Raw genomic sequence first — 22787 nt, forward strand, 5'->3', positions numbered from 1 at the left:
TCTGAGCCACTTTTTCCACTGCCTGCCCGTGTTTCCCCCTGGGGCCGCCCCGGTGCTGGTGCCCGGCTTCAACCCACGTAAGGTGCTGTGAGCCCTCCCCTCGCCCGGCCGTGCCCCGTTCCGGCCTCCGCAGCCTCCCCAGCTCGGTGGGCGAACAAGCCAGCCGCCCCGCCTGTCCCCTGGGATGCTGGCTCCGCCGTCTGCCCCCGGGGCTGTGCCGCGCGGTGCTCCAGGAGTTCTGCTCACCCTCTGCAGCCCCCCGGGGCAGAGGCAGCCTCTGGGACAGCCGGAGCCCGAGCAGCGCTGGCTGCCCACCGCTGTCCCCTTCACATGGCCCTGCCCGGGAGCCGGGGGAGCAGGGCTCTGCTGATGGAGACAGTAAGCAGAGAGCTGCCCGGGGGGGCTGCGGCGGGGCTCGGGGCTCGGCTGGGTTCCTGGCACCCCGAGCCACCCCCTGCCCCTCCGTAGCGAGGTGCCTCCTGCCCTCTTGCCTTACGTTTCCCGCAAACAAATGTATCCTTCAGGTCTACCTTAAATATATATGTACTTTTTCCTCTTGGCCCCTGTATTCCAGACTCTCTCCCCCGTTTTATTCTCCACCCTCTCGCGAATGGTTTTCAGCTGGTCCCATCCCACAGGCCGTGGCTCTGGGAGCCGAAGGCAGGCCGAGACGTGCGGCAGCGTCTTCGCAGGGCCGCCGAGCCTCGCCCCGGCCTGCCAGAGCGGCGAGCACCGAGCAAGGAGGACCCGTGCGATGTGGGGGGGCTTTGGGGGACGCGGGTCCCACGAGAGCGGCTTCCCTGCTCCTCAGCATCTCGCTGCGGCTCGTGCCCCCCCGTTTTGCCTCCCGTTGGGTTTGATGGGCGGGGGGGGGCCGGGCGCGGGTTGGCGCCCAGCCAGGCCCTGTGCAGGGGACGCGTCTGGGGAGGGGACCCCGCGGGCCGGGAGGGGAGGGGAGGGGAGGAGAGGGGAGGGGAGGGGAGCGGAGGGGGGCCCGGGGCCGCCCCCCCGTGGCGATTGGCCCCGGCTGCCGGGGGCCGGGGCTCCGCGCTCCTGGCCCGCAGCCGGCGCTGCCCGCGGCCGCTCGCCCCGACGAGGGCCGGAGCCACGGCCCCGGCTCGCATCAGCCCGCCCGGAGCGGGGCCGGGCCGGGACCCGCTGCCGCTCCCCCTGCCCGCCCGTCCCTCCCTCCGTCCCTCCGTCTGTCCCTCCGTCTGTCCCTCCGTCCCTCCGTCCCTCCGTCCCTCCGTCTGTCCCTCCGTCCGTCCCTCCGTCTGTCCCTCCGTCCCTCCGTCCCTCCGTCCCTCCGTCCCTCCGTCCCTCCGTCCGTCCCTCCGTCCCTCCGTCCCTCCGTCCCTCCGTCCCTCCCTCCGTCCCTCCGTCCCTCCGTCCCTCCGTCCCTCCGTCCCTCCGTCCCTCTGTCCCTCCGTCCCTCCGTCCCTCCGTCCCTCCCTCTGTCCCTCCGTCCCTCCGTCCCTCCGTCCCTCCGTCCCTCCGTCCCTCCGTCCCTCCGTCCCTCCGTCCCTCCGTCCCTCCGTCCGTCCCTCCGTCCCTCCGTCCCTCCGTCCCTCCGTCCCTCTGTCCCTCCGTCCCTCCGTCCCTCCGTCCCTCCGTCCCTCCGTCCCTCCGTCCCTCCGTCCCTCCGTCCCTCTGTCCCTCCGTCCCTCCGTCCCTCTGTCCCTCCGTCCCTCCGTCCCTCTGTCCCTCCGTCCCTCCCTCCCTCTGTCCCTCCGTCCCTCCGTCCCTCTGTCCCTCCGTCCCTCCCTCCCTCTGTCCCTCCGTCCCTCCGTCCCTCTGTCCCTCCGTCCGTCCCTCCGTCCCTCCGTCCCTCCGTCCCTCCGTCCCTCCGTCCCTCCGTCCCTCCGTCCGTCCCTCCGTCCCTCCGTCCCTCCGTCCCTCCGTCCCTCCGTCCCTCCGTCCCTCCGTCTGTCCCTCCGTCTGTCCCTCCGTCCCTCCGTCCCTCCGTCCCTCCGTCTGTCCCTCCGTCTGTCCCTCCGTCTGTCCCTCCGTCCCTCCGTCCCTCCGTCCCTCCGTCCCTCCGTCCGTCCCTCCGTCCCTCCGTCCCTCCGTCCCTCCGTCCCTCCGTCCCTCCGTCCCTCTGTCCCTCCGTCCCTCCGTCCCTCCGTCCCTCCCTCTGTCCCTCCGTCCCTCCGTCCCTCCGTCCCTCCGTCCCTCCGTCCCTCCGTCCCTCCGTCCCTCCGTCCGTCCCTCCGTCCCTCCGTCCCTCCGTCCCTCCGTCCCTCTGTCCCTCCGTCCCTCCGTCCCTCCGTCCCTCCGTCCCTCCGTCCCTCCGTCCCTCCGTCCCTCCGTCCCTCTGTCCCTCCGTCCCTCCGTCCCTCTGTCCCTCCGTCCCTCCGTCCCTCTGTCCCTCCGTCCCTCCGTCCCTCTGTCCCTCCGTCCCTCCGTCCCTCTGTCCCTCCGTCCCTCCCTCCCTCTGTCCCTCCGTCCCTCCGTCCCTCTGTCCCTCCGTCCCTCCCTCCGTCCCTCCGTCCCTCCGTCCCTCCGTCCCTCCGTCCCTCCGTCCCTCCGTCCCTCCCTCTGTCCCTCCGTCCCTCCCTCCGTCCCTCCGTCCCTCCGTCCCTCCGTCCCTCCGTCCCTCTGTCCCTCCGTCCCTCCGTCCGTCCCTAGGACGCCGCGCTTCGACGGGGGCGCAGCGGAGCCCGGAGGTAAACGGGGGACCCGGCGGTGCGCGCTCCCGCGGGGGGGAGGGGGGTCGGAGCGAGGGGCGCCCCGAGAGCGCGCCCCGGGGGCTGTGCGCGGCCCCGCGGCGCGGAGCTGCCCCAGGCGCGGTCCCGGCGGCGCTTCGCGGCGGCCGGGGGGGGGAGCCGCGGGTGGCACCGGGCCCTGCCGGGCACCGGGCGGTGTCCGCGGGGTCCCTCCTCCCCCGCAGCGGGGACCAGCGCAGGTTACATCGGGCCGGCCGCCGAAGAGCCCCGCGGCGCGGTGCGATCTGCGGAGCCGGGGAGCTCGCGGAAGCTCCGCGCCGACGTCGGGGTCGGGCCCCCGCTCCCTAACGCAGCGGGAGTCAGCGCCCGGCTCGGGCTCCCAGAGCCGCGGGCGCGGCTTCGCAGCCGGTTCTTCGTCCTGGAGGTCGTTGCGGCGGCTGGGCACGGATCGGCTTGCCGTGCGTAGCTTACCGGGTCGTGAGCTGACGCCGATCCGTCAGAGCTCTCTGCCGAGGCGTCGGGCTGGTTTTTCAGAGGTTATTCGTTTGCGGCCAAAGCAAACGCCGGCTTCTGTTTGATTTTGTGATTTGTGTTTTAGAACGGCTCCTCGGTGCGCAGGGCGGGAGTGGGGAGAGACCTTTGCCTTTGGAGGTCCCGTGCGGTCGCGGGCTGTCAGCGAACATATTGTGATGTTGTTGGCAGCAGGTTGCGTTCTTTGCCGTGCACACGCTTGAATTGTTGTCAATGAATGCGCTTTCTTCTGTTTACATTTTAACTGCAATGCAGTTAAGAAACGTGTTAAGAAAGTGTTGCTGGAGCAGGCGCAGCAGCTCCTCGCTGCTCTGCGCAGCTTTACGTTTGGGTCTGCCTCTTGCGCGGTGAGCTGCGCAAGGAGCAAGGGCTTCTTTCAAAACCCCTCTGTCCTCCTCCATTTGCGTAGGGAAAAAATAGATCAGATCCTTGTACCAAAAGTTCGTCACTAGTTTCCTAATGTGACGCAACATCAAATCCCAGAGCAAAGCAGGTGTAAAGTGTAGCTTCTGAGAAGGTGCACACGCTCACTTCATGTACGTGCACTTCCTTTGAGAAATGCTTTTCTAATAAAAGCCCAACTGAATAAATCTGATCGTGCTTCTGTCGAGCATTCCTTGTCTGCATTGCCTCAAATGTCCAACGCGAAGCGTATGCGTGGGGCGGGCTGCCAGCAACTTAGTTTCGTAAGAGAACAAAATATGGTTGTGCCTAAGGGCACTTCAGTACTTCCCCTTGATTTCTGTACTAATTTCAAAAAGATTTGAAAGTTCTCAAAGTCAGTTTGAGTCGAGCAGGGGAAAAGAAGGCTGCCCTTTGCCTGGGGGTGTACCGGGGTCGCTGCGTGACGTGCAAATCACCTCCCGGGGAGAGGAGAGCAGGATCTCCCTCCTTAAGCTGTGTATTCCTTGAAGACCTGGTAACAATTCGCCCGGAGCAGAGGTTTGCAGGCCGGCACGTGCACTTTGCGCGGCCGCGGACGGGCTGTTGCATTCAGACGTCTGTGGGAGCAGAACCCTCCAAATACAGGCAGCGGGTCGGCCGCGGGGCTGCCGCCGCGGGGAGCGAACGCCTCCTGGCGCAGGGGTCCGGCCTCGGTGCGCTCCGTGCGGGGCTCGGGGCGGCTCCTCCACGACGGCGAGGTGGGCGCGCTCACCTGGGGCTTGTCTCATGGGCGCATCGGGGAACGTGGTCATTCTGGGTGTGAAAGGCATTTTGTGGTAGCGTGCAGGCCCCAAAGGCTGAGGGGAGATGCTGTGCCCCTGCCGGAACCTCCCGTGCCACAGTGTGTGTGTGTGCAGGTCCTGCGGCAGCAGTGGCACTCTGAGGCTTTGTGCAAAGGATGTGGAAGAGCGAACACAAAATTCAGCCTGCAGCATCTCCGCTCTGATGGAAGCAGTGGGAGAAGAGACCCTGACAGGAAGGGAGCGTGCTGAACCTGAGCGGGGGTGCCGGACCCGTTTGGGCAGGGGGCAGCGCAGGGAGGCTGCCGGCAGCGCTCTGCTCCGGTGCTGAGGCTCGGGGTGCTCTCAGGGAGGCTGCGGTGCTGGGCGAAGGCTCGGTGTCTTGGGGGTGGCTTTGTCTCGTCTGCAGGAGCAGCACTCGCTGGTCGTGGCTCCGTGTGAGCGCAGCCGGCCGGAGCAGCGCCACGCGGCGCTGTGCCAGGCGAGCGGCGCTACGCGGGGAGGCACGCGTGGCAGCGGGGACGTCTGCGGCCCGGCGGGCAGAGCCTCTCCTCGCCCCTCAGTTCTTCCTCCCGGCCCCACCGGGAAGCAGGAGGCGGCGTTTGGTGGGACGTGGTGCCGCCGGCAGGGACGTGGTGCCGCTGGCAGGGACGTGATGCCGAGCGGCCGGAGCCTCTCCGCGGTCGGGGGCTGCGTTACCCTTTGTGCCGCCTGCGGCGCGCTCTGGGCAGGGCCGGTGGCGGCGCGGCCGCATTCCAGCGGAGCCGGGGGTCTCCCGCCCGGTTAATGATTGAGCCGCCGTAACCCTCCTTGTGCGAGCCTCTCTGAAAGTCACCTCCAGGTAATTACATTAATGCTCCCAAGCTGTCGGGGCTGCCGCAGAAGTGGAAAGAACCAGGGTCTCTTTCTCTATTTCCAGCTAGAAATGTTTGTTGATGTGCAGGAGGTGACGGCCGGCTGCCTTTTCTCGTCCCTGTTTTCTCTCTGAGGGACGAGGCGCGTTACCTGCCTGGCTGCGCACGCGGGGTTGGCAGCGGTGCGGGGCGGCGCTGGCCTCATCCTGCTCCCCTCGTCCTGGGGCTCCCACCGCCCGGCCTGGCAGCGGCACAAAGCTGCCAATACCTCGCTCCTTGGAGCCCCACGCTCGTTTTGGTACAGGAACGAGCGTCTCTGACACAGGCTGGCCGCCTTTGCTAATCGGGACTGCGTCAGGGCCCGGGATCACCCAGGGGAGTCAGCGGGGTGACCGAGGCGGTGGGACGCAGCTCCCAGTGCAGCCCCGGGCGCCCAGCTGCCCTCTGGGCTGGCACAGCCCTCGCCAGCCCGCTCTGCCTGCCCCCGCTGTCTCCAGGCGCTGCCCGACTGGTCCCAGTTAATCATTGACGGGTTGCCCGCGCCACGTGGCCCCGCCGCATTTGCCCAGCACGCAGCGGCGGAGCTGTTTGCTGAGTCCCTTGAAGGATTCCTTATCAGAAAAGGGCACTTGTCACCCAGTGCCAGTCACAGGCTGCGTAAACGTTAACGGCTGGCTCAGGGAACCGGCCCTGGCAAACACAGCGGCTCGGGGGACCTTCCTCCCCTGGAAAATGCCGGGGGGGCTTGCCCACCTCGTGTCCCTCGTATCGCACAACGGCACGTCGCCAGCTGGAGGTGCCTGTGCTGTCCTGCAGCTGCCCGTGCTGGCGGCCCCCTGCCGCTGCTTCCTCAGCGTCCACCCGCGGATCCCACCGAGACAGCCTGCTCTGTGTCACAGACCCCTGCTGCTGCTCAGGACGGGCGTTGGGGCCACCGCTCGGGTACAGGGGTGCGGCAGCTGGGCGGCAGGCAGGTGCCCAAGGAGAGCCTCTTATTGCTGGGTACGGTGCCGCAGGAGGGGACGTGTCCCTCTCTGCCGCTTCTTCCCCCACCCACCCGAACGTGCCGCGGCGGGGCTGGAGGGCAGCGCGGCGCCTGGAGCAGCTGCGTCCCCACGTCCTCCCCGCGTCCCGGGGCGAGCACCTGGGGCTGGATTTCCGCAGAGCCTGCGGCGCACGCCTGGGCCTCCCGGTGACTGACCGGCAGCAGGAGCGCGGCGCTCCTCCGGGGACGGCACGCCGCTGAGGCCAGGGGGCCCGGCACGCTCGGCCCGGCTGCGCTGGGGATTTGCTGCCCTTTATCTGGGGAGGGAAGAGCGTCTGAGTGCAACGTGCGCGGGGTCTGCAGGGAGCCCGCTCGCGCCGATTTAATGGCAAGCGTGCGGCGCCCTGCTGGAGCTGGCTTTGACGCTCATGTTCAGAGCTCGCTAGGGCGTAAGTGTGTAACGTCACTGCCTAGGGAAAGTGCCTGCGCTCCCAGGAGCGTGCGTGTGCTCTGCTTCCAGCGCTGCTCGTGCAAACGCGACGGGGTTACAGCAGGACAGGGGGCTTCTGACCTGCAGGTTGTAACTGCCCGAGTGTAAGTGGCGTGCAAAGGTGCATGGCGGGGTTTCTGTTCTCTCCCCATCCCCCCGGTCTTTTTTTTTTCCTCCCCATGAATTTCACAAGAATATTTTCACTGCTGTCAAGGGCACAAGTTCAGCTTCTGAATGCCCCTTTGTCTTACGCAGCACAGAGGCGTCACGCTCTCCCGCCGTGCCTTCTAGGAAAGGCACCAAAACGTTTCCCCGCGCCCCTGCCAGCGGCGGCGGTGCTCCAGGCGCTGTGCCGGGCCCCGCGGCAGGCGGCGAGGTGGGAGCTGGTGCGGCCGGGCAGTGTCTGCCTGCACGGAGGGTCCTCAGCCTCTGCTGCGGCGCAGGCTGGGAGGGGAGGGAGCAGAGGGCTGCGGGACCGGCCCCGTCTGCCCCCCTCTCGGTCCCCGCGGGGTCGGTGCCTGCAGGGTGCGTGGCTGGCGTCCCGCAGCGCCCCGTGGCTCCGGCTCCGTCCTGGGTGGGAGGGGAAGCAAAGGCAGAGAGGGCAGGGAAGCGAGCACTGAAAAAAAAGGGAGGAGAAGAGGACTGAAGGGGGTCGGGCTGCGCTGCAGGAGCTGGGACGAGGCTGTGGCCGGGGAGCTGTGAGCCGGGCTGGGGGGGAAGAGGGAGCGGTGCCGGGGGTCGGAGGATGCCGGCGAGGGGGCGGCCGGGGCAGGGTCTCTGTCACCCCCAGCAGAACTGCAAGCGGGCAGAGGCGGCGGCAGCCGGACGTGTCGCAAGACTGCTGGGACAGAGACGCTCAGAGGTGACTCAAAGCTCACTTGACCTCGTTTCGTCAGGCTCGTTGGGTAAGAGCAGAACCTCTGGGCAGTTTCGGCCTCATTTTCCCGGACAGATAACAAACTGCCCACCGCACCTCGCTGCCGGGCCCCCGCCTGCTCCCACAGCCGGCCCCAGCTCCGCAGAGCCGCGCGGTGCCCTGGCAGCCCAGCCCTCAGCGCCGTGCCCGCCGCTCGGAGCCTGGCAGCGCGGCCGTGCCGCCGGCCCCGCGCCTGGGGCTGTGCACGGGCTTCCTGCGGCCCTTCTGGAGTGAGGCTCTGCGGGTATGGCAGCGCCTCGCGGGCACTCGGGGCAGTCCTTTTCCCCCAGCTGCAAATAACAGGCTTCTGAAAAAGGGTTTGGAGAACTTAATCGCGCCTGAGATGGTGTGTAAGAGAAAATGGGTGAGTGACTGCCGCGTGCCGGGGCTTCCTTCAGCGCCCTGCCCTGGTCCCCTGCTCCCTCCCCTTCCCTCTCCGGCCCAGAGAGCCTTTCCCCAGCAGATGCAGGACAGCGCTGGATTTATGGGCTGCTGTAAACCCGGCGTGCCCTTCACAGCGCTTTATCTTGTCCTTGTTTCATTCGGCACTCTTGCACCCAGCGCCGAATCCCTGTATCTTCAGTTACAGGTACTCCTGATTCCCATCCTTTGCTGCTGAGTTGGGGCAGGGAGCGTTTCTTGCCGGACAGCTGCGTGCTGGGCGCAGGGAGCGGTGCCCGTGTGCCCGCTGCTCCTCTCCCCAGGTCTCACCCCGTACGAAGGCGGACGAGTTCTGCCTTGTGGCCATCCTGTCCCACGGCTGCTGGGGTGACGCGCGGGCTGCCCAAACGAAGCTGGGGTCCGGCTGCCAGCACGTGTCCCCGCACGCACCGCGCTGCTGCTGGGGACGTCGGCTGGCTGCGGGCCGGGGCCCTGGGCATCCCGCGGGCTGCAGGTACCGGGCTGCCCCCTCGGGGGCTGCATCTCCTTGCCCAGCTCGTCCGTCAGAGCCAGAGGAACGGGCCTGCTCCCTTGGGCCCCGCTCGGCTGCTGTAGAAGCATCGTCCTCCTCGTCCAGAGCTCCCCACAGCACTTGGTGCTGCCGGCTCGCGCAGGCTGTCCCGCAGGGATCGGGGCTGCTCGCCCTCAGCACCTCCACAGACAAGGCCGAAAGCCAGGACCGAGCAGGAGCTGGGGCTCCTCTGCGAGGACAGGCACGATCTCCTGCCAGCCTTTGACTCGGGCTCTGGATGGGCACTTCGCTTTCCAGCCAAGTGGAAGCTGACCCCGCTGCCTTCCTTCCCCACAGCCCGCGCCTGCACACACCTCCGCAGCACAACGCTCCCAGCGCTGCTGCTGCTGCTCAGAAAAACAACAAATATTTTAGGCATTCTGCAGCAGCAGCTGAATTGTATCAAACTACTTCGTGCATCTGAGACTTAAAGCCCTGAGCGTACACTTTTGAAGGGGCGCGTTCAGGGAGGCGTTGAAGAGGGGCAGCAGAATTGCACTCTGTGAATCCTTTGTGAGCCTACGGTCAGCACCTCTGCGTACGGGATTTCCTGCATTTCTTCTCCTCCTCTTCCTCCTTTCTTTTATTTTGTGTAGGGATGTTGGTATGAAAACAGCGCTTGTACTTCCTAAGCCTCCACGTGTTGCTTCGCTCCCCAGCCTCGCTAGAGTAAACGCAGCGCTGTGGAGCCTGCACGAGGTAGGATCTGCTGGCTTTGGATGCTGGGCATTGCCAGCGCTGTGTAATCTGACCCTGCGTGCGCCCTTTTACCTTCCTTATCCTGGCTTTTCAATTCCCATTTCCACGTGGGAACCCCGTCCCTGCCGGCTGCAGAAACCTCGCGGATGGGATTCGGAGCTGGGAAATGGCACGGCACTCTGTAGGGGGGCTCTGCCGGCAGGGACGTCGGGGTCGGAGCTCGTCAGGCGGAGGTCGGGGTAGTTTGTTGCGGGCTGTGAGTCCCTGGGGCTGGCTGTGGCGGGGACATTGGGCTCACAGCTGTGCCCCGCCGTGCTGCAGGTGGCCGGGGAAGGGCTCCTGGGTGCAGGCGCACGTGTGGGGCTGGACGGGCTGGACGGGCTGCTCCCCGACAAGGGCAGGGAGGAGGAAGGCGCAGGTGCTGCCCCTCTGCTTCCCCAGCTGCTCCCTGGCGATGCAGGACCTGGAGTGATGCGAACAACTGTGCGAGCTTGTCCTCTGCTTGGGAGTGGAGCCTGTGTTTGTCTGAAAGTAAAGCCTGTTTTGAGGGTCTGGGCTTTCCTCATCAGGGAGTTTGCACCTGGGTTATGGATTTGGGACCGGTTTCGCTCAAGACGTGGTGGTGGTGCAAGGACATGGGCACCGCTAGCAAGAGGATGCTCTCCTGTTGCCAACCCAGAACAAAGGCACCTGGAAACTTAATTGTGGGTGTCGGAGCATGCAGCGGGGACTGAAAGGGTTAAACATGCTTTGCCGTGTGTTTAAAAAAAAAGAAAAAAAAGCCATTTCCTTCATGTCCAGAGACAGTTTATTTTCTGGGCATTCTTCGGGACTCAGGGAGGTGCCTTTTCTTTAAGGCATTTCCTGTAAGCAAGTTTATATTTGGACTGGGGAGGGGGCGGGGGGCGGAGGTCGGTGGGGAGGGGGCCGGTGCCCCGGTCGAGTGACCTCAGCTTTTGGCTCCTTCTCCCAAATTGTTCGAGGCGGCGGCCGCGGGGCGGGGAAGGAGCAGGGTGGGGGCCGAGCGGGGCGAGCAGGCCCTCACCGGGATGCCAGAAACCCGGAGCACACGGGGGGGTCACGCCGAGCAGGATGGAGCAACGCTGGCCGGGGGGGAGCAAAACCTCATCTGTGTCAAACCCTCCGTGTTCAGACAGGAACAAAATCCCCTTACTGAGCTGTGTCATCACAGCACCCCCCTTGCTTTAAGCTCCCTCCTCGCTCTTGCTGCTGCCGTGCCCCATCGGGAGCTGGGGACCCGGACCAGCACCCAGCGGTGCTCCGCACACCCCGGTGGTGCTCCGCGCGCCCCGGCAGCGCCCAGCGGGCACGGCTCTGGCTGCAGAAGGCATCGGAGAGGGACGGTGGGCTCTGGAAAACGAAGCTGGCGCCAGCAAGGGGGCTCGATTCCAGTTGGTCTCAGTGCTGCTGCAGCAACCTTGGTGGGAATTCGTGACACGTGGGGCAGGGCCTACAGAGAGCAGCTGCCCTGCGCTTGGAGGTGAGGAGCTGCTGTGTTCTGTCCTCCTTGTCCTCCCTGCGAAGTAGTGACCTGCTAAGGCACCATTAAACGCCCTTCTCTACAACAGCCAGGCAGGCTTTTAGGTTAGCGTTTGGCATTTATGGAGCAGGCGGGTTTATCCTCACCATCCTTCACCACGGCTAACACCAGAAGCAGCTGCCTTGTCTTGCCCCAGGAGCGGTCAGTGCCAGAAAGAGGTGGCTGTCATCCCTTTCCGCCCTCTAAAGCCTTTAAGGTGACGAAGATGAGGCCTGCCAGAACCCAAATTCTGGGGCCCGTTGTTCACCATCTCTGTCTAATTTTGCTCTCCCTATCCCCCAAGATAACGCTGATTTCTGTTAAAAACAAAAAAGCAAGCAAGGAATATATAAGATCATCAAAGCGTATTGTGCTCTTGAGCAGATCTTGAGCAGATTTAACTCTTTTCCCGTTGATATTTGATCAGACATTTATTCTTGTGCAAAACCCTTGGGGCTTGCTGCAGGAGCCCCAGCTGCCCCTGGGATAAGACGCAGCAGGTTGGGTTAACCTCCGTGTCTCAAGCAATTCTCCCATTGTTCCCCATGCCAAGTTTCTTCTCCCCCATTTTGTTTTCTTTTTATTACTGTGATTTCCTAACATCGGAAGAGGCGAGTTATGAAACTGGAGTTATCCAAACACGTCTTGTTTGAAGATAGCGTTTCATCCAGCAGATGCGGCTTCCTGCCCTGTAAATGGTTTTCATTGTTTCGCCTTGGCTCCTGGCCCTATATCTGTTGGGGCCGCTGGTGGCGTCGCTCAGCGCTGGCGGCCTGAGCAGTGGCAGTCCCAGCCATGAAATACCAGTGGCCATGAGGCGGTGTGACAAGGCTGAACTGGGAGCACTGGTGTTTTGTAGATAGCCTCTGAAAACGTTTGGGAGGCTTGCTGGAGGTTGCCTCTGTTTGGGTTAGAAAGGCAGGTGCCTGCTTTGGGGCTGGCAGGTGCTGCCTTGGTTTGGCTGCCGCTTCAGCAGGAGATGCTCGGTTTTCCCGTAGCGCCCGTCTGGGGATGTTTCGTGGTGCCATTTCTGCTCAAAGACACGCCGAGTCAAAACGCCCCACGTGCCTTGCACATACCGTGCTGCTTGTGGGATCCCCCGTGTCCGAAGGGGATCAGGCCTTGGGGCCCGTGACCAGATGCCAGCTGCTGAGATGGAGACAAGAAGCAGCGCAGAGCGGTTACAGAATACTGCATTGTTCTCCCCGGCCTTTTCGGCTGCACACCAGGATTGTCTTGTGCTGGGCCACGTGCAAGGACAGCTGCTGACCTAGCGGTTTGCCCTCGAATTGTCAAAGAGGAAGGAACTGGAGGAGCGGGTACATACCGTCAGGTGATGCTGGTCGGTGTGACAAGGATTATTCCCAGCCCGAAGGCAGCCGCGTCCTTCTCGGGTCTTTCCCAGGTACCGCAGAAGAAGCGGGTGTGAAGAAGCTCCCTGGGGGCGTGCTGGGGAAGCCGGTCCTCCCGCTGCCACCGCCGCGTGCTCCGGGGCTTGGAGCGGCAGCCGGGGGGGCTTCCTGCCCTGCTTCAGGGTAATCCTGCCACGCGTGATGTTTAAGGGCCTGAACACGATTCTGTTCAAAGCTGTTTTATGGTTCCTTCCCTTTCTGGGAGAGAACTGGCTCCGTGTAGAAATGGGGGCTATCTTGGGGCAAGGCTTCTTCCGAGTACGCTTTCCTTGAGGGGTTGGTGCGGGGTGGGAGCAGGTGACGATCCCGCTGCTCAGCGTGCCCGTGGGACAGGGACGGGGTCAGGGCTGCTCTGTGCTCCCGGGGGTCCCGATGCCTGCAGGGCTGCGCCGTCCCGCTGAGCCTTTGGAGGGAGCGAGGCTGCTGAGGGCTCTGAGCAGCTCTGCTATCCCTCAGAAACCCGAGGCTGTGTTTGTGGCAAGCCCCTGAGCCCTACCTCAGCATTACCTGTGGTACAAGGGTGGGGAGGAGGACGAGGCTCCAGAGGAGGCTGCAGCACCTGCGTGCTCAGCGCGTGCCACTCGTCCCGCGGAGCCGATCCATCCGCAGCAGAACGAGGAATGCCTTGGCCCTGCCCGTTTCAGAGTCAAAATCACTTGGCTTCGGCTGTGTTTGTGCCCTGTCTTACTCCTCACCTTTGTGTTTTGCGTCCCTTAAGTTTCCCCGACTAAAAAAATTTGCAGACTGCTCTCAGACTTGTAACCGTGTGAGCATTCACACCATGACTGCCTCTGGCAGGTAACTGCAAAAACGCCGTCTGGCTGTTGTCCCTGATTAGGAGCATTTGATCCAGAAATCAAAAAAGTCTGAACTGCTTTTCCAGTAGGACGGTTAAATAGGAAATGAAGAAAATAGTGATATGCTCCTTGAACAGCTGCTACGAATATGACAAGTGTGTTTGTCTGTGGAACAGGAGGCTGGTCTCTTCGCAGCCTGCTAGAAGGGGCGGTGGGTGAAGTCTGTTTTGGTGGTAAAAGGCTGGAAATTCCGCTTTTCTTGTCAGCGGGGAGCAACCAACCTGCAGACAAAGCTGTGGGAGTCCGGTAGCTGACCTCTGAGGGGTCCTTCAGCACAGCGACTTTGAACCCCGGCGTTTTGGAGGAGGAAAGCAAGCGTTTGCCAGCACCCTGGAAGGCAAGTGGGGGCCCTGCCGAGGGCGTGCGCAGGCGGTGGGAGCGCGGCGGCTGCCAGGGGGGCCTCACCTCTTCTCCTCTTCTCCTCGGGCAGCTCCTGGGAGAGCCGTGCTGCTGGCAGCTCGGGGCGGCCGGGGCGGCAGGGCTGCGCGTGGGTTTTGGTGGCCTCGTTCCCTGGCGTCGTGAGAACAGGATGGCGCTGTTGGTTTTATTAATTCTTCGAAGTACGCTTTTAATTCTGCTTTTTAGAGAAAAAGTGAAATGCGCGGGGACACCTGCTGTGGCCGAGGTGTGCCGCCGCATCCTTCCTGTTTCAGACCGCCTGGCTCCGGGCGGCGCGGTGAGATGGAGCTGGGGGGTCCCTGGGGGCCTCTGGCAGCCGGGGCGTTGGGTGAGGGTCTGTTCGCGCCCGATGCGAGGCGCGCTCCTGCTCTAGCATGCAGGCTGAAAGGGGCACGTGGGGTGCCCCCACCATTCCCAGTCCCGTCCTCCCTGACCAGTCCCCAGACACTGGGAGGGAGCTCTGTGGTGGCTGGCGTGGGATTAAAGCTGTGGGTGAGGAGGAGGAGCGTCAGAGCCTGCCGGTAAGTCAAAGCTTTCCTGCCTGGTGCTGCGTGGCCGGGGCGCGGGGCTGCTGCTGGCTGTGACCGTGTGCTCGGGCGCGCGGCACGCAGTTGGTGACCGGCAAGTGGCTGAGGGCTTCTGGGCAGCGGGGAGCTGGAGGCAGGTTGGGACCTGGTTGAGGCTGCCCGAGGAGGTGAATTTTGGGTGGATTGCATTTCGCTGACAGCAGAGCCTGTGCCAGTTGCTTCGAGAGGAGCTGGGTGTGCCGCAGAGCTCTTCCTTCGGCACCGGGCTGCGCAGGAAGCCGCAGCGGGGAGCACGCCGTCCCCGGGGCACGAGCACGGCAGCGCTGCCCTGCCTCTCCTCTCGTGTCCTCCAGCTTTCCCACCTGCTGAAAAAGCCATGATTTTTTTTTATTATTTTTTTCTTCGCATGAATGGAGTGTGCTTTTGTGAATGTTCTTTACGGGATGTGAAGCTGCAGATGTTTGCTCATTAATTAAGCTCTGCAGAACTGCTGCCGGAAGCAGCGCCAATCACTCGGCAGAGGTCTGCGGTTTGATGTTTTTCCTTCCTGCTCCCTTGTCGGCTAAGCAAGCCCTGAGCTAGCTGTCCGCTTGTGCAACGGTCCCTGCCCCTTCCCCGCTCCGCCAGAGCGGTGCTTTGGGCTGGCGCCTCCCATGCTGCGGTGGGCTGGGGTCCACCACGCAGGGTCACGGGGAGGGAGTTCACCGCTCACATCCCTGTTCTCTGGCCACAGCCCGTCAGGGAAGGTAGAGAATAAAAGGTCAGAAGTTGAAATTATTTGTGTTTGATAAGGTTCGCTGACATTTCATCTTCCGTCTCCATAGGGAAGAGGAAAGCACGGTGAATTAAGAACATCTGCCTTGGCAGGGAGAGCTCTGCCTGGCTCTGGGTCAGGCTGGAGTCCTGCCTCATGAGACCTGAAGCCTCTGTGATCCCAATCTCCTCATTAAACATGAAGGTGGTGATCTCAGATGTCCTTGGGCTTCTCTCTGCGCTGGCAGAGTCACTCACCTGCCCAGCTGCTTCCCTTGGCGAAATCTCCTGCTCTCTGGCCGTGCGTGCCCCTCCTCCAACAGGGGCTGTGCTCGTAAACGTCTCCTGGCAGCATGGATAAATATAACTAGATGTTGTGCAATTCTGTGTGCATTATCGAGGCACTTTTGTCACCTTGCCAGGCTCCTGAGCCGGCTGGGGTGTCGGATGGTACGACAGGGGCTTGGACGCTTTTTCTCCAGTTCCCTGCTGCAAGTCATGCCCCTGTTGTCCCCTTCAGCGTGCCTGGGGCAGGGCGGCGGAGAGGAGGCTCCTGCTGCACTGGACCAGGGCGCTGAGCCTGGGTGCTCGCTGGGCGCCAAAGTCCGCCTCTGTCACGGAGCTGCTGGGGCCGGGGGTGGCTGGGGGGACGTGGTGCCAGCTGCGGGTACCCCGCTTCCTGCTGCCTTATCTCTCCGGCCCAGCGGGCTGGCACATGTAATTTATCCAGTAACGGCTCCTTATCCGGACGGGGAAAGTAGTAACAGCAGGCAGGGCTCGTAAAGAAGGAGAGCAAATAAGGAAAAAGGAGCGCGGGCAAGCTCTGCCAGACCCGGTGGTGCTGGTGGAGCACGTCAGTGTGGGGGGACAGGGCACTGCTGCTCCCGTGGGGCTGCCTGGCTGTGCCCCCGGGGCAGGTGGAGCGGGGCGCTCAGCACAGCGCGTGCCCGTGCTGCATCGTGCGCTGTTCCGGACAGAAGCGAGGTACGGGTGCTGCGGTCGGCGTGCTGGTGCCATCGAGGCTGAGCGAGCCCTGCTGGAGCACAGGGGCTGGCTTTTTGCAAAGGAACAGGAGCAGAGACTTGTGCAGCAGACGTTTCAAGGCAGCTCAGCACTCGGTTTTCTAACCACTTGTGAAAACCCAGTGTGCATTAAGGGCTCTGAGTCCCTTCAGAAAATGCGTGCGAGTCAAAAATTAGTGACTCATAAAAATAGACACGGATGAGTCCTAGAAAGTAGCGAGCTGATTGATTTACCACAAGTGACGTTAGCCTGCGGCTCTGAGGTAGAAGTTTTCTCAGGGAAAGGTTTCCTGAGAAACATCAACAGAAGAACGACCGCATGCCAGTGAGCATGGCTTGAGAAGGTGTCAATATTTTAAAGCATTGTTCTGAAAGACATGAGGATGAATGCTGTGGAAGCTTAGGTGAGTGAAATGCTTCCATGCGAGCCATCCATGAGTGGGGTTGAGGTGGCAATGGGAGGCTCCACGGTTTGGGAGCTGCCCCGAGGCTCAGGAAAGGTGGATATTGCTGCCAAGGTCCTCGCTCCGCAACGCTCGGGCGCTCAGGGGGACTTTGAGCCCTGCCCGAGTGCCCTTCCCGGCCGGCTGCCCGCTGGCCAAGGAGCCCTGAGCAGCTCCGAAAGCCTTTCCCTCTGTATTCCTGCCCAGCGGCTGTGCTGCGGGACGGTGCCCACCTGGCTGCTGCAGTGGAGGCTTTGCTGGAGGGCTCGCTGTAGGTGAAGATCCTGATATGACTATTTTATTTCAAAGCTTTGCTAATATAACCCCCCCGAGGAGCATCGAACGTGGGCTGGAGTCACTTTCTCCAGTCCCCATGAGTAAGCCCTTCATCAGGAGGGGAATTTGTCTCCCATGAGCTGCAGACTCCTCCTCACTTTGTTGTTGCCCCTCGGGCTACAAGCACAAGTGGGGCCATTGTGCTCTCGGGTCAATACTCAGCCAGGCAAAAAAGCCCCGAGTAGGTCTTGCTGTGACAAATCTCCTTCTGCTTAAACAGGGACTTTCACATGGAAGGGAAGCTGGGAAAAGCATGTCTGTTCCTGCCAAAAGGAGCTCGTTTGCAAGTAACTGGCCTCTGTTTTCTAATGCTGCTACCGTGAATGGTCGGTGTGTTGAATTAGGGCTTCCTGCTGTCTTCTAACTCATGGGCTTCTCCTTGGCGTGACCCTAGGGAGGTCTTCCTGTATTTCTGACCTTGCCGTCTGCAGCCACAGGAGTCAGTCTAATGCATTTGGCGTCATAACTTCCCTTGAGCCTGGGTAGCTGTGTGAGGAGGGCGGGCGTGTGTCTGCGTGTAAAACCCTGAGAAGGCTGGGAAGTGCCTGGTTAATTAGCAAAACTGAAGGAGAGAGAGAGTCATTTTAACCATCTCTGAGAAGCACTTCCCATTGCTTACAGGAGATGTGTGGGGTTTAAGACTGGTCCTTCAGCTACAGGTAAGTGCGCTTCCCTCCGTGGATCCTCAGATCCCCCTGCCACAACGGGCGCAGTCTCCTTGCCGTGTCCCACCGGGCTTCGCTTGCTTCTGCTCCTCGGAAAATGCCACGTTGGGCACTAAGGGCCTGGGGTTACGCTGCGTGTTGGCTGTAGGTAGGGTGTCTGGGGCGGAGGGGAGCAGAGCTGACCCGGGCAGAGGTGGCTTCTCTGGTGGGATGCAGACAGACGGGACCAGGCCAGGTGAGCCGGGTCCGTAATTCCCAGTGTAGATGCATGGTTCTTCTTCCATTGGGATTCAGCATCTTGACTGTCAGGTCAGCATATGAGTCTATAACATCGCTCGAGGCCAGCTTTTGCATCCTGTTTTGTAATATTCCCTGACATTCCCCACATTCCTGGCAAGGAGACTTCTGTATTTTTAAAAAATATTCCTTTGTCTCTTCGCAAAACTGTGACATCCTTTAAAACTACTTCTGAAGAAGTCTGTTGGCTTGCTCTCTGCAGCAGCTCCCGTTAGCTTCATAAAGAAAAGGAAGCCTTGAGCTTGGAGCCCAGCCCCACCACCGTCTCCTTCCAATGGGGAAAGAGTGGAAGCAGGGAAGAGAAAGGCTTGTGGGGCTCAGGTCGGTTCCATACACCTCGGCTGCATGTTACCTGGTTCCACTCTTGCTCATCACATGTTCATGGTGATTATGTGCTCAGAGCCGTGCTTGTGTCACCGCTGTAGCCCATTTCAACAGCGTGGTCTGGAGGTTTCTGGTTTTGGAGGAGAACTTTGTGGTCCTGGGGTCGGCATCCTGCCTACAGCACTGCCGTCTGCCTTACCTACCAGGGTGTAAAGAAGAAAGCTGAGGGGAGACTGGGATGGTTTGCAGTGCTGTATCCATTGCGGATGAGAGTCCTATTGTGTTTTGCACCAGGTGTCAGAAACAGGGTGGGAAATAAATAACCTGGTGTTAAAGGCAGCAGTATGACCTGCTGGAGAGTTGGTCTTGAAGCCATACAGCTTGTTGTCAGCTGAACTGGGGTATATCTGGTAAAACTGTCGGTACCACCGCAGCTGTACTTCAGAGTGACCAGGAAAAGACTGGTTTGAGAAGGAGAAGCACGAACCAAGAACACAACCCACAGGCCTCTGTGTCGTGTCTTGTCCCGGTGCTGGGGCCCCGTTCCCGTGTTTCTGCAGGGCAGCAGCTCCCCAGGGAGCCCCCCGAAGGGGCTCTGCCAGCTCCGCCTTCCTCACTCGTCGAGGGGACGGGGCCACGGGGCCCTTCTGCGTGCCCGGGAAGGAGCTACTCGTGCTGGGACGCCCTCAGCCTCCTCTCCTGGGCAGCATTTCAGTCCGCTCCAGGCACGGGGACTGGACCGGCTGTCTCCTCCAGCTCTTTGGAGCCAGAACAGGCTCTCTCCTCCCTCCTCTCCCACCTAAAAATGTTGGCTGACTGGAAACCCAGGAGGCAGCCACTGCCCTTTTGCTGCAACTGGAAATTATGGTCTGGTTTCCTTCTGTGGCGCCACAGGAGCGTTAATGACAGGAAGGTCCGGCCAGGGCCGTGATGGAAGAGGCTCTTCCTGAGGAGACCTGGAGCACTGTCCCCGTGCCGAGGGGAGGCTGTGGCAGCGGGCAGGATGTGCCTGTGGCACCTGGGGGCCGGTCCGGAGCCGCCTGTCCTCTCAGAGAGCCCGCCGTGGTCATCACCCTGGTGTGCAGTGCGTGCCTGCTGCGGCCTGTGCCCAGAAGGCCTTCCTCGCTGCGAAGCGTGGCTGTTACTTAGCATTGGCTGGCTGTGTCTGCTGCTGGCTCGTGTCTGGCGGTGCTTTCAGCCCCAGGAGGATCAGGAGTGCTCGGTTCAGAGATCTCGTTAACCTGCTCCATCGAAACAGCTTCGTGGGATCCTTGAGCATCGTTATTGCAGTACGTGTTGTGGGCTGGGCCCGGTAGCAGCCGCGACACCTTCCCTGACAGCACACTGAAGGGTCGTGGCGTCGCTGCCGCTGAGGCCCGGTGCTTCCTTGCATCGCTAGGACATGAGATCACGTTTGGAAGCAGCTTCGGGCTCCTCCCGTGGTGGTGGAAATTTTGCACATGGTCATTGGTAACTTGGATGGCCACGGAGACGCCTCCGCATCTGCTGGCGACTCCCTGGTGTCAGCGGGACACCCTCGCTGCCACACGTGCGGGCGTTTGCGTCCCACTCCCTGCCAAGGGCTGCTCTCGGACGGATCTACCAGCCCCCTCCATCAACTGTCCCCTTCTGCAATTCGGACCGAGGGCTCCCCTGCCAGGTCCCGCTCCAACGAGGGGATCTCGCAGCTCGTTCTGTAAAACGGTTCGTGCCAAAAACGCTGGATGAGGAGAGTGCAGTTACAGAGAATGTGCTTTTCATTATGGGGGCTAATCCCATGTCATCCAAAGCTTCTTATTCGGAGCATGTTGCTCCCCTTAGCTGCAGCCTGCCTGACAGTGCGCGAGTCCTGCCTGCGTGAAGGGAAGGCGTGCTCCTGCGGCAAAGCGAAGCACCGGTGGGTTGAGCACAAACCATGAATATATGGCAAATTTGGCAATCAAGTCCATATGTCTCGGATAGCAGGTACTCCCATTCTTCTCCCCGAATAACCATTTCTTCAAAGCTTTTGGTCCCCTTTGATATCCTGAGGAACTGGGAAGTTTATGATGGCATCGGTCCCTGCTTTCCGTTCTGCCAGCTCTCCCAGAGGACGTGGTTCCCGTAGGAAAAGGCTGGATCCACCCGCGCTCCTGCCTGGCTGGGAGCGGTTCGCAGCTCTCTGCGGTTTGCCAGCAATTGGCCACCAGAAGCCGCTCAGTGCGACTGGAGCCCCGCGACGTGCGCAGCCGGCGTCTGATGGGGTTTGGGCGGCACCGCGCCTCCCCGCCGGCTTTGTGCAGTCCCACTGCAGAGCCTGCACCGGCGAAATGAGGCTCTGCCGGAAGCGACGTGGGCACCCCAGGGAGACCCGAAGTACCTCGGCTTTCTAATCGCAACTGAATGCTGCAGCCTGCCTGGCTGGGGCGGGCGTCCAGTGCCTGCCGGCCGCGGTGCTGGCTCCAGGCACCTCACGCCCACTGTCTGCAGGGGACAGGAACGCCCCTGTGCTGCAGGGCGGCTGCTGTCCGTGAGTCACCGTGGGAGGGAAGTCAGTCTGTCGGGCCTGCGGCAGCCCTTCCAGAGAGCTCGAAATAGTTAAGCAGCGTACATGCATGCATATGCGCTATCGCTTTAGCTTTCTCGTGCGCTCTCCCCCTCCTACTCCCACCCCTGCTATTTAAACAGTTCAGCCTTTTGCACAGGCGTAGATATCCTGTTTGTTTCTGAAGAGAAATTAGACGGCTTTCTGTACGTGCCAGGTCAGTAAGGGCAGGTTTTAGAAGCTCGGTACGCTAGGCCCGCATGGAAAAAATCGGAGCTCTCCAGCTGCCTGCCGCCGGGAAGGTCTTTGGCCAGGAGCCCTCTCGCTGCCCGTGGATGGTGCCCAGCGTGGCTGAAGCGGGGCCAGGAGGGCAGTGGTCATGCTGATATTCCTTTCTGCATTTAAGTCACAGTCTCCAATGAACAAAGCCAGGATTAACAGCTTCTGCCATGGTGAGTCTGCTCGTACCCCAGCTCTGTATTTTCATCCCGTAGAAGCTTTCAGCCAACAAACGTGCTTTAAAGGGGGAGATGGAAAAGTCTGTGGGATGACCTTTTTCCTTGTCAGAGATTTCTTGAAAACAGCATTTCCTTTGCAGTTAGTTAGTTTGCTTTGGCTTTTACACTGCAGGGTGAGGGAAGGGTTAGGAGGTGCGATTTGTTTTGTTGTTAAGCTTTCTGTTTTGAAAAACAGAACAGATCTTCCTTTACCTTTTTTTCTTTTCTTATTTTTTTTCCTTGAACTGGTCTGTGGCTTCTGTGTTGGCGCAAGCCTCCCGCAGGGCGAGGGGCTGCAGTCACTGCCACGGTTGCTTGCCCAGATGCGAGCCCCAAGCCCCTGATAAGATGAAGGCACTAATATTTAGGGTGTGGTTGTGCTCGATAGGAAGGAGAGGGGAAATGGATGCGACAAAGTGCAGACTGGTTTCAGTTACGTGGTGTGCGGCTTTCATTTCAACCCCTCCGCTCCCTGCTTAAGATGCTGCAGACACAGTAGATCTGGAGCCTCTTTAATATTTGGGCTTATTTCTCACCGAGTCAGCCAAGCTGGTGAAAGCGCTGTGACTCCGTGGCATGCCAGCTCTTAGGAACCTTTGATTGTTTCCTGAGGCCGTGCCAAAACGCCCTTCTGTGCGCGCTGCCCCCAGCCCCGGCCAGGCAGCGAGAGCGCCCGGGGTCGGGAGCCCGCTTTGGCCGGGAGCGCCGGGGCACGCTGACGTGCCAGCCCTGCCACGGGGACGTTCGGTGGCCCACCGCCGCCTGCTCGTTGAAAGGCAGTTTTCAGATGGAGGACAGGAGGACAGGAAGGAGGGGGGAGGAGAGGGAAAGAGCCTCGCCGCGGTGAAGGGCGAGCTGCGGGGCGGGGAGGGGACGGGTGCGCGCTCGCAGCAAATGGAAATTCCTGCCCGGGAACTGCCGCGCAGCTGTGCCGGTGACCAACGCACCAGCAATGCCGGTAGGGTCTCAGCGGAGCGCTTGTGTGCTTTGGACAGCAAGAGGGATCTGTAACTTGTTGTTAATCCCTTAATGCTCCAGGTGGGAGAGATCCTATGGGCGGAGTGAAAGTCCTGCCCCAGCTTATGCAGCCTGCATTTGCATGAGAAACGTTATTTGGCTGCGTTTTGAAGCTGTGTTCCTATGTTTTGTTTTTACGCCTTGATTTGCGGTTTTCTCTGGAAGAGCTGTAGGAGGCCTGGGAGCTGCGCGCCAGCAGGCGCTGCGGAGGGGGAGCGGGGCGCAGCCACGCGGGCTTTGCCGTGCCCGTCCCAGTGGGCTTCGCACAAAGCGAGGCTGTGGAGTGGGGAAAACGCTCCGTGTTTTGTTATTGAAATGCTCAGCGTGCTGGGGGCAGGCTAAGGGGTGGTATGGCCATCACCTATCTGCGCGTGCTGGGTTGCGTGCTGTTAAAAGCCTGGAGCCGGCAGCGTGGTGGGATCGCGCACAAGTTACCGAGGAGCACGCGCGGGCACCTGTGCGGAGTCGCTGGGCACCTCCGCCGGCACAGCTCCCCGGTGAGCAGATGCAGTACGGAGATGCAGGGACCGGCTGACAGACGGGGCTTGGCCAAGGCGAACGGCAGTCCGTGGCAGTCCGTGGCACGCCGCACGCAGGCGGGGGGACGGCCTCGGGGTCCTGTTTCAGCGTCCGAAACGCGGGGAGTGGTCAGGCAGAAAAGGTGGGCAGGTTATTGCGCACAGCTGGAGAAACACTTGATTCTGGCTTACCTTTGTATGGTGGCGTTTAAAAAGAGAAGAGCCCTGAAGTAAGCCCCGTGCCTCTGCCGAGAACTCGGTGCCTGTTTCCTCCTGCAGGGGAGCGTTCCTGTGCCGGGGCTGTGGCAGCGCCTGCCCAGCCCTGGCTCCGGGCTCTCGGTCCCCAGGGGCCGCGCGGGGCTCCCGGCGCCTCGGCTGC

General features: G+C 61.8%; 1 protein-coding gene and 1 long non-coding RNA gene across 5 annotated transcripts in view; both read left to right on the forward strand.

Moving 5' to 3' along the window:
- STARD8 (StAR related lipid transfer domain containing 8) overlaps window positions 1-22787 on the forward strand; it is a 61147-nt gene that overhangs the window by 15611 nt on the left and 22749 nt on the right. Inside the window, exon 1 of one of the 4 annotated variants that reach the window (XM_040572151.1) lies at window positions 2553-2666. The exons of 2 other annotated variants lie outside the window; for them this stretch is intronic. Coding sequence is in view for 1 of the 2 variants with exons in the window: in XM_040572149.1 (XP_040428083.1) it covers window positions 20756-20828 (73 nt within the window). In the remaining variant the exon portion in view is untranslated. Of the gene's footprint in view, window positions 1-2552; window positions 2667-19915; window positions 20829-22787 lie in introns of those variants that run through there. One more of the 4 variants, XM_040572149.1, reaches the window with a different exon arrangement.
- LOC121077184 lies at window positions 5784-10039 on the forward strand. Its single transcript, XR_005823936.1, has 2 exons — window positions 5784-7615; window positions 8210-10039. It is a non-coding gene; the product is annotated as an uncharacterized LOC121077184 (long non-coding RNA).

This window comes from Cygnus olor, chromosome 13, assembly GCF_009769625.2.
Source record: "Cygnus olor isolate bCygOlo1 chromosome 13, bCygOlo1.pri.v2, whole genome shotgun sequence".
Lineage (NCBI taxonomy): Eukaryota > Metazoa > Chordata > Aves > Anseriformes > Anatidae > Cygnus > Cygnus olor.